The sequence below is a fragment of the Terrapene carolina genome, unplaced genomic scaffold, assembly GCF_002925995.2.
Source record: "Terrapene carolina triunguis isolate 2854851 unplaced genomic scaffold, T_m_triunguis-2.0 Scaffold210, whole genome shotgun sequence".
Lineage (NCBI taxonomy): Eukaryota > Metazoa > Chordata > Testudines > Emydidae > Terrapene > Terrapene triunguis.
In genome coordinates, this window is record NW_020664561.1 from 24,273,067 (window position 1) to 24,284,131 (window position 11,065).

Here is an 11,065-nt window from a genome sequence, read left to right on the forward strand (position 1 = left end):
ATTTTCACAAGAAAAAAAGCAGGTTAATTTAAAATTCTTACCTTGAAACTACTTTTGTTCGTACAGGAGTTACTGGAACAAAGAAACTCCCACTCATGGATGTGTGCATCTTGTGTTTGGAAAGAGTTCGTTCAGCATCCATTTTGTGTTTACGAGCTGTAAGTCTATATAAGCTATGAATACGAGAAGCAGCTCTAGATGTGCTTCGGATGTCCTAAGAAATGCAAATTTCACACAATCAATACTCAAAAGGTAATTTAATAGTAAGTTAATAAATAATGGAAAACTACTCAGTTTGCTCAATAGTCTACATTTTCACAGAACATGCAGCACTTCTCCTCTCCATGAAGACACACTGAAATGTATTTGAACGCAATAGATTTTTAATTTCAGTTGGCATTTCAACATCCTGATGGCATTAGACATTTGAACTATCAGTGACACTGGAAGATACACAAGTAGCTTTATAACCAGATATTTCCAACTAAACTATTTCCAGAAAGGAATTTTATGCCTTGAATGCAGTTTTGTCTAATGATGGTTCCAAAGATACAGCAAATATTAACTAATTCATTTACAGCTGCACCAGTGGAAGTGCTAGATTAGACAAGGCCACAGGTGGATACCAGCAATATTACCACTGAGTATCATAGAGCTGTTCTGAAGAGGTTTAAAATGACATGTGAATAAACAGCTGGTGGCTATTTATATCTGGAGCCTTACCTACACTAACGCTTCCAGTGTTGCTGCCACCAATGGAGCTACACTGATGGAAATCATTTGAGTGTACACACAGTTTATTTGTCTGCCACAAACCAGGAAACAATGGTGCATGCCAACATGAAGTCTCACAAACCAACTGTATAGTAAGTAGAATTTGAGAACATTGTAAGTCTTACTGGATTGGAATGGAGAGCAAGGACAAAGACAATATTTACAAAGTGTCATCAAGAAAAAGAAAGTACAAGTGGATTATCAGAAAGAACGGTATGTGAGCTCTGCGTAACTGTCAGTGTTTTTAAATATATAAAAAAAAAAAGGGTAGAAAGACCAAGTTGTGCAACTCAAAGATCATGCACCACACTCAAGGTGAAATACACACCATATTACAATATTACAGCAACAAGTACTATTGCAACTGTGGTGGACATTGCTATAGTCAGATGCATATACTTCAACAGGCAGTCTGAATAATTCAATAGCAACCAGCTGGAAGAAGCCATAAGAAACTACTAAAAATGAAGTACTAAAAACTTACAGAAGCTCTCTTTGAATCCTTTAAAAGAATGGCCAACAAACAACATGTTTTTGTGAAAATGCTTCCACCTTTCTCTGAAGTTTTGTCACCAGCCTTTTCTCTGTACATCTGCAGTAGATCCAGTAATGTATCTACAGAATTTTCCACTTCATAAACTGCTTGAGTAGTTCTTTCATACTTAAAAGGAAGACAGAAAAGCTGATGTAAACAGATCTCAAATATAGCCCTATCAAGCTCTAAGAAAATAAAGACTACTCTCATTCAGGCCAACCAGGTGATATTTTTATTATATGGATTGCAGTTCAGATGAAACAATTCATTTCTGGGCATTAAGCTACAGTGCCAAATTGCCCTATGATAAATTTTTCTAAAACTTTTTTCTAGAAACTGGGACAGCGGAGGTACATATTGTGCTCTCAGATTACTTAGCCAACTACAATGCAGTTCAATTGTCTAACCAAAGTTTTATCCTTTTAAAATCATGCAAGCCTACAAAAAATATTAAAAATCAGTTTGACTGATTAAAATATACTATTTTTGTAATGAAATAGAAGATATTCATTTAGGAAAACGTATTAGACTTGAATGCTAAACATTTTACTGGTTTCAGCGCATCACATATGAATGACTGTTTCATAGATCTATATGTTTGTATTATATAGCAAACATTCAAGTTAGTACATATAAAATTCGCTGGTTTTGCAAACATTTCCATCCAAAAACTAGATCTGTAAATAGAACTAATACACCTCCAACCCAAAGTTGTGCTGAGTTAGCTTTAAATAATAATTCCTTATAGAACTGTTGATATCATCTATAGATGTGTCCCCCCCACTCAGATTTTAGTTCAAATAAAATAAATTCATTGAAAGCCATGATTAAAATTAGACTATTTTATAGGACGTAATAATTGTTCACATTAAGAAAAATAATTTGATGATCTGATTCAAAATAATTTGGCATAATTGGTTTTAAAGTCAGGAAAAGGGTTTTTTTTTTTTTTTTTTTTGCAAAACTAGCAGTTATTACGTTGGATAAATTCATGCTAATCTCTTTGGATAAATGTAAATATCTGTAAATTAGACAGTCCACAACTTATGAAACTTCAAAAGCAAAACACTGAAATACCTTTGAAACATTAAGCAGGACTTGAACTGAATATTTGATAACTTCCATACAGGGGATACTGCGGTTGCAATTCCGGATCAGAATAAAAATAGTGAAGATTGCTCCGCTCTGGGCCATATTTTCACAACAGAGAGGGGAGAGCCTGGTAACAACCTCTAAAATAAAAGGGTTCATTTGTGAATGCTAATCAAGTTATTTTCAAACAGTAACATTTTTCTTTATTAGGCTTGGCAAATACATTAGAACAAAAACAAAATCAATTTCAAGCCATGTTTTTAAACTGATTTTGAACATTCCGTCAAGACAAAGGTATCCAGCATATGTGACACTGCATATCAGGTGAAATTAAAAGTAAGTAGTACTCCCTTTATGCCTTACATGTAGTAAGTAGTACTGCTGGGCATGGGGAGGCCAGGAACTAGAATAATGCATTCATGACTACATTCTGATGTAGTTCTTTAAGACAGCTTGTTATCAGTGCCGTATTCGATTCAGAAGGAAATGGCTTTGCATACTGTTGTATCCTCTAACTTTGTCACTTTTCCCAGTTGTACTGTAAGCTTGAATATAATCATGTGCTCCCCTTTCTCAGAAGTTTGGGAGTCCACTGCTGTCTTGAAAGTGCCCAATTTTTAATTACGAAAAGAAACTACTAACCTAGATGTTTTAACGCTGCAAGAATGTAAGAAATATGTTTGTATTTTAGAAGATAATCAATGGCAACTGCAGTTCTGTTACAGAGTTTGTTTTCTTCTTTGCTCTCTTTGTTAGCCATTTCCAAACTGCGTCGTAACGCTTTAGTTTTTGCTGTGTCATTTTTCTTCCTCCAAGAATATCCTCTCCACAATGCCTGACAGAAAACATGGCAGAAAGATTTAACAAATGGGGAAAAGATTTACAAGAAAGAGTGGCTCTAGGATAGAATATTCATTAGAATCTCAAATCAACCTTATATGAGTTTAATAACATTTTAGTCTCAAAATACTTCAATTGTAGAATTCTAAGTTATAAGCCTATGATCAGATATAATATTCAGTCCTCTGAATACTAGATTCCCAGTTCAAAAATACATCTGTCAGAAACAGTGTCTTTTACTATTACTTGATGGCTAGTTGGTATTTAGTTTTCCAATCTAGTATTCATCTTAAAAAAAAATACATATATTATATATAAAAAAGAAGCAGGCTTTTTTAAGAACTATAAAATAGCAGACATGAGCAAGATGGAATTCCCTTATGAGAATTCATATACCTGAAATTTAATTATTCCATTCTTCAGCTTTCTTCTCTGTTTGTAGAAAAGGAATTTTCGTACAGCTCTTTGGATTGTGGTTGCAGCCTCATTTCTCTGTTTCAGCCACCTTCGAACCATTCGCTGTATTTTAATGATTTTCTGATGATCCTGTAGACTTTTTTGTTGTTGAAGTCTTGCTCGAAACCACCTCTGTTTAAGATAAATGGGAGTTTTTAAAAGACAAATTAAGCTTGCTTTCTTTTCCTGATACCACCACACATGCATGTATGCACACACTTCTTGTAACTTCAAAATTGATAGAGTAAGGACTAAAATCTGAATTTATCAAGGATTTAATTGATGCAAAGCCAGGAACTGAACACCATGCTAGCAAAGGTGCGGCTTCGAAGGGGCTGGGATCACCTAAATAAGGTGGGGAAGTGTGCCACTGGACTGGACTGTGGTGGTAGTAATGGGGCTGGGTGATTAGCTCTCACTTGGCAGAGGTGGATGGGGAGAGAAGTTGCTAGCCCCATCCTTAATCCAGTTGCAGGGTCTCCTTTGATGCTGGGGACTAGGCTGATCACCAGTTTTGGTGTCTGGAAAGGATTTTTCCTATATAGTAAATTTGTCTGTTTTGGCATGTGGATTTTTTTCACCTTCCATTTAGCAGCCTGCGTCTTGTTTTGGGGAGATTAAATTAGTTGTCTCAATTTAGGCAAGTCCCTGTGTGATTGGTTGGGTTAGAACAGGGGTAGTCAATAGGTAAACTGCAGTCCAAATCTGGACCACCAGATGCTTTTGAACAGACCGTGAAATCTTTTTATTTACTTATTATCATTATTGTTATTATTTTCTCTGGAGTCTGGACCTTGACCAAGAAGTTTGAATCTTAACAAAAAATAATTGATTACCCCTGGGTTAGAAAGTGTCCAAATAAAGTCCCTGTAACCTAGTTGGGGTTGCTTACACATTGGTTCTGAGCATGTTATTGCATGTTTAAGGGATATCACTCCATGTCTCATGCAGCTTGTGATTCCCCTTCATCTTGTCTCTCCTCCCTCCAGCATAGAGAAGGGAATGGGGTCAGGACTCTGGTTTCCAGTCAGGGTCACTAGCAGGCCTGAGAGTGTAGAGGGGGCATGGCCTTCACATCCACAATGGGGCCACTGGTGACAGTTGATGACAGCACTGCAACAACCCTGCTGGGTAGTTTAGTGATTACTCCAGTTAGGTAATAGTTGAAGAGAATGAGTAGTGTGCAACAGCTCCTTCCTCCCAATAATGCTAACCTGAATACATAGGACAGAAGAGATCTGCATTTGTGCATGTTTCAATACAAGGTGAATTCTGAATGCTCTCTGAATTTTAATAGCAGAGAGATGATGATATGCAGCAGCTGAAAAACAAAGCAGCCGCTTCTTCTGTTTCTGGTCTAAAATCTGTAGAAAGAAAAACAGAGTCAGGAAACAGCATTAATAATCAAATCCAGAGTTAGTCTTTGCTACATCATTATAACTCAGAAATGGAGTTACAAAAAAAAATAGCAGGGGTTAGTAAAATGTCTGAAACAGAGTTTTTCACTGTAGCCTAACTCCTAATCAATCTTATATATTTTTAAATGTCTATGTAGTTATAATCACTTAAAAAGACACTTACCTTTTTTCTCACTAACCACCCCCGGAAAAATGCTTGCAGTTTAATAGCAGCTTTTCTAGTTTTGATGTATTTTATGCATTCAAGTCTTCCTTCTTGCCTAGCTCGTATATGTTTCTGGATGACCAAAGCAGCAGCTTTTTGTTGATGAAACTTGTGTCTTTCTTTGAAGCCTCTATAAGCTGCCTGAATCAAACATGCAGCCTGCTGCTTCTAGAAGATAAATTGTGTGTTGATAGTCAAGTGTGCTTTTTCTTGTCATAGTGGAAGTACATTAGGTTTTCATGTTTATCGTGTTACCATCTATTGCAGGGGTGGGCAAACTTTTTGGCCCGAGGGCCACATTGGGGAATAGAAATTGTATGGAAGGCCATGAATGCTCATAATATTGGGGTTGGGGTGCAGGAGAGGGGGTGGGCTCTGGGGATGAGAGGTTTGGGGTGCAGGAGGGTGCTCCGGACTGGGACCAAGGGGTTTGGAGAGCAGGAAAGGGATCAGGGCTGGGGCAGAGGTGCGGGAAGGAGTGCAGGTTCCGTCTGGGGACGCGGGCTCTGGGGTGGGGCTGGGGATGAGAGGTTTGGGATGCAGGAGGGTGTTCTGGGCTGGGACTGAGAAGTTTGGAGAGTGGGAGGGGGATCAGGGATGGGGCAGGGGGTTGGGACGTTGGGAGAGGCTCAGGGGTGCAGGCTCCAAGCGGCGCTTACCTCAAGTGGCTCCCGGAAGCAGTGGCATATCCCTTCTCCGGCTCCTACGCAGAGGCGCGGCCAGGCAGCTCTGCGTCCTGTCCCCATCCGCAGGCACCGCCCATGCAGCTCACAGTAGAGCATGTAGGAGCCGGCGCGGGGCCATGCCGCGGCTCCCAGGAGCCGCATGGTGCGGCCCCGGGCGGAGCGGGGCCAAGCCGTGGCTTCGAGGAGCCGCGTGGTGCGGCCCCACCTGGAGCACTGGAGTGGAGCCGAGCCATATGGTGCGGCCCCAGACCCAGCGCCCTGGCTGGAGCTGGGCCAAGCCGCATGGTGCAGCTCGCGGGTCGGCTTAAAACGGCCCATGGGCCGTAGTTTGCCCACCCCTGATCTATTGTAAGATGGAAAGTGGCGGCCATGGATCAAAAATAAAATGAAGGTGCCACTAAACTTCTTACTTAAATTCAACTCAGCAAGTCAATCAGCATTCATTAATAGCAGTAGGAATTTTCGCAACGTAGAGGCTTTTTCCCTCCTTAAAGGACTTAAAAATGTTGGCAATGGATTTTATTTTAAGCAGGGTGGCCATGATGGCAATAGACCATTTTGACTTTTATTTAAAGAGCAGGTCTTATTGTTATCAGTGTGGATTAGGCAAATGCAATATTTGGCATAGTTTAAGTGACTGGGATCTTGTTTGCTCTCAAAGTAAAGGAAACCTGAACCTTTAGGGAAATGGAAGAGCTCAAAAAGGGGGGGCGGGGGAAAACAACTCTGATATATTTCTTAGGTGTCAGTCACAACTCAGTGCAATCTTAGTTCTAGTTTTACTTCTCTTTTCCCCTTCCATACTTAATATTTTGGTGACAAACTTTTTTTTTAAAATAGCAGCAAGTATTATAAGTAGGGCTGTCAAGCGATTAAAAAAATTAATCTCAATTAATCGCACTAACAATAATAGAATACTGTTTATTTAAATATTTTTGGATGTTTTCTACATTTTCAAATATATTGATTTCAGTTACAACACAGAATACAAAGTGTATAGTGCTGACTTTATATTTATTTTTTATAACAAGTATTTGCACTGTAAAAAACAAAAATAGTATTTTTCAATTCATCTAATACAAGTACTGTAGTGCAGTCTCTTTATCATGACAGTTGATCTTACCAATGCAGAATTATGTACAAAAAACTGCATTCAAAAATAAAAAAATTTTGAGCCTGCAAGTCCACTCAGTTCTATTTCTTGTTCAGCCAATTGCTCAAACGAGTTTTTACACTTGCAGGAGATAATGCTGCCCCCTTCTTGCTTACAACGTCACCTGAAAATTAGAACGGGCGTTCGCATGGTACTGTTGTAGCCGGCGTCACAAGATATTTACGTGCCAGATGTGCTAAAGATTCATGTGTCCCTTCATGCTTCAACCACCATTCCAGAGGACATACGTCCATGTTGATGATGGGTTCGTCTCGATAACAATCCAAAGCAGCATGGACTGACGCATGTTCATTTTCATTATCTGAGCAGAAGGTTGATTTTCTTTTTTGGTGGTTCTGTAGTTTCCGCATTGGAGTGTTGCTCTTTTAAGACTTCTGAAAGCATGCTCCACATCTCGTCCCTCCCAGATTTTGGAAGGCACTTCAGATTCTTAAAACCTTGGGTTGAGTGCTGTAGCTATCTTTAGAAATCTCACATTGGTACCTTCTTTGTGTTTTGTCAAATCTGCAGTGAAAGTGTTCTTAAAATGAACATGTGCTGGGTCATCATCCAAGACTGCTATAACATGAAATATATGGCAGAATGTGGGTAAAAGAGCAGGGGACATACAATTCTCCCCCAAGGAGTTCAGTCACAAATTAGATTAACGTTTTTTTTGTTTTTTGTTTTAAAACAAGCGGCATCAGCATGGAAGCATGTCCTGTGGAATGGTGGCTGAAGCATGAATGTTTAGCATATCTGGCACGTAAATACCTTGCAATGCTGGCTACAAAAGTGCCATGCAAATGCCTATTCTCACTTTCTGCTGACACTGTAAATAAGAAGAGGGCAGCATTATCTCCTGTAAATGTAAATAAACTTGTTAGTCCTACTTCTTGTTCAGCCAATCGCTAAGACAGAGTGGACTTGCAGGCTCTGAAGTGTTACATTATTTTGTTTTTGAGTGCAATTACGTAACAACAAAAATCTACATTTGTAAGTTGCACTTTCATGACAAAGATTGCATTACAGTACTTGTACGAGGTGAATTGAAAAGTACTATTTCTTTTGTTTATCATCATTTTTACAGTACAAATATTTGTACACCTCTACCCGATATACCACGAATTTGGATATAACGCGGTAAAGCAGTGCTCCGGAGGGGCGGGGCTGCGCACTCTGGTGGATCAAAGCAAGCTCAATAGAACGCAGTTTCACCTAGAACGCGGTAAGATTTTTTGGCTCCCGAAGACAGCGTTATATCGAGGTAGAGGTGTAATCAAAAATATACACTTTCATTTCAATTACAACACAGAATACTATATGAAAATGTAGAAAAACCATCCAAAATATTTAATAAATTTCAATTGATATTCTACTGTTTAACAGTGCAATTAAAACTGATTAGTCGCAATTAATTTTTTAATCGCGATTAATTTTTTTTTAGTTAATCGTGAGTTAATAGTGATTAATCGACAGCCCTAATTAAAAGTAAAGCAGATAACGACAGCTACAGTGAAGAATTACTATGTTCCCTTGTTAACTTCAATGGGACTATTCAAAGTGTCGAAAGTTAAGCACACTCTTAAGTCTTTGCTGATAGGGGACTTCACTTTGGCATTTTCTGACTTAAGTACTTCTATTTTCAACTTAAACATTTTCTTTAGGAAAAATATATATCAAAAGTGAAGAACAGGCTCACTTTTTAGAGAGAAAGCTAAATTATTGGCCGAGTACATTACACAAGTTTAACATTACACTGAAAATATTTAACATTCAACACCACCCCGTCTTAGCTGAATTTAAGAGTGAAAATACCTTTTTAATCTGTTTCTTAGTGCTGTATCTTCTGTAACCTGATTGAATCTTAACTGCAGCTTCCTTGGTTGCTAGGAATTGTAGCAGAATTGTTCTTGCAGTAAGGGTTTCTCTCCATCTCCTCTGAATAGTAACTGTAGAGGCCTTCATTTTCAAAAACCTAATGCAAATGAACATTTTTAGCTTTTCTAAAAAAATCCCGTGAGTTTTAAAAAATGAAAAGTTTTCATTTGCATTTATTTATTGCTATCAGCAGAAGATTAGCAAGACAAGTGGCATTCATTGGAAAGTTATCAAGTCCATAGAAATTTTGGTACACACTCACACTCACAATAGAACACTGGCCCACCTCTTAAGGCTCAAGACTAGTTAAAATCAATGGAAACATGAATCATTGGAGTAAACTAGTAAAAAGTGACTTGAGAAATTTTAGATCTTGTCTCAAGACAAATAAGTAGAAAACAAAAAGAAGTTTTACTTTGGAGCAGGATACTAGAACTTTAATTAAAATACAAAAAATGAAACCAAGTTTTTCATTCTGGAGTTTTCAAAACTCAAACATAACTCTTGAGAAGAAAGCAGCGTAGTAAAACTAAACTTCACATATGGAGATGAAAGCGGGGAAAGCATCTGCAGCTGGCTCTCCCCTTCTGTCTTTCCAAGATTAACAAACACAAAACTCACACCAAATACAAAGATAAGCCCCAACCCTCAAAGATGTAAACATGTGAATAACTTTATGCACATTAGCCACAAGGAGTCAATGGATTACTCATACTTGAGTCTTTGCAGAATCAGGGCCTAAGAGATGACAGAGATTTGCCAGTCTACAAAGCAATATTAAGTTATGAAACAATAAATAGCTCAAGACCATGAAAAGATGTGCGTCACACAACAATAGTACATTACCAGGTCCTCTGCCGTTTGCTTTTGAAATAACCTTGAATGACACAAGTAGCTTTTACCACAGCTGTATATTCTTTTCGTGCTCTGTATCTTCTGAACCAGGCTTGAATTGTTCGTGCAGCTCTCATTTTACCAGCCAACTGCCTGGCTTTAAAACCCCTAAACAAAGCCTATCAAACAAAAAAACAAACAAGCAATTAATTTTGTATTTAATGGGACAAACTAGGAAACGCCCCACTTCTCCAATTAGTCACTTCTGCCTGAATGTCTTTTTTAAATCTTATTGTTATAAGTTGCACACAAGATTACTAGAAAGGAGGGCGGGGGAAATCTTGTCAGTTTCTTTACTATAGCACTTTGTGTATAGTCAGTTTCTCCTGCACACAGCAAGAGAGAAAGTAGAAGCTGGGGAATACTACACACACTTCCATCAATGTAAATTTCAGCAAGAAAAAAAAATCCCAAAATGAATTAAAAGATAAAAGTTACAGATTTTAAAGATAATGGTGGAACAACCTGAAACCTAACTGCAACTACTTTGATTTGAAGCTGTTTTTGTTGTTCAATATTTCAAAGGTGATGGGCTCAGTAGCACTGCTGTATTTACAGAGTTGGAAACTTGTAGTGAAGGTATTGTTGTCTCTAACTAAATCCATGGTAAATCCTAGCATATTTCAGTTTATACTGTACTTTTTTTTCTGCTCTTACCATAAACTGTGGCTCTACTCACCGATTTCACTTTTTGTAAGTGGCCAATCAAATTATTTCTGCATCTATATTATGGGAATTTGGGATGCTGAGGATCTCCCACCTTACGCGCTCTCTGTTTTGAAGGCAGAAGCCCAATCACCTGTCTAGGTACACTTGCACATTAGTAAGAAGTGAGGTTAGATAGTTTCTGCTGCCTTATCTCAGGGGCTCCAGCAACTGAAAAATAAATGGGAGGGTTTCCCCCTTCTCCCAAACAAAAAATCTGGAACATTATAAGAAACCCTAAAACTCCTACTCCCCTTTTTGGGCTGTGCAGGAGAAGGAAATGTAAAAAGGTAAGGCGTATCTTGGCACCCCCTACTCCAGGAAGCTACGGCAGTCCAAGGAGAAATCCCCTGTCCCCCAAAACGAGATAGCTAAGGGGACTAGGGAAAAAAATCATTTGCAACTCTTTCCACAAACAAACAGCCT

The 11,065-nt window shown here is 38.5% G+C and overlaps 1 protein-coding gene across 1 annotated transcript in view; it reads right to left on the reverse strand.

Annotated features, from left to right (window-relative positions):
* Positions 1 to 11,065, reverse strand: part of LOC113407287 (abnormal spindle-like microcephaly-associated protein homolog) — a 39,278-nt gene that overhangs the window by 170 nt on the left and 28,043 nt on the right. The window contains exons 19-27 of the mRNA XM_026655616.2: positions 9,887 to 10,053; positions 8,978 to 9,137; positions 5,279 to 5,488; positions 4,912 to 5,061; positions 3,638 to 3,829; positions 3,044 to 3,236; positions 2,387 to 2,541; positions 1,259 to 1,435; positions 42 to 214 (exon numbers count right to left, since the gene is read on the reverse strand). Coding sequence (XP_026511401.1) covers positions 42 to 214; positions 1,259 to 1,435; positions 2,387 to 2,541; positions 3,044 to 3,236; positions 3,638 to 3,829; positions 4,912 to 5,061; positions 5,279 to 5,488; positions 8,978 to 9,137; positions 9,887 to 10,053 — 1,577 coding nt within the window. The remainder of the gene's footprint in view (positions 1 to 41; positions 215 to 1,258; positions 1,436 to 2,386; positions 2,542 to 3,043; positions 3,237 to 3,637; positions 3,830 to 4,911; positions 5,062 to 5,278; positions 5,489 to 8,977; positions 9,138 to 9,886; positions 10,054 to 11,065) is intronic.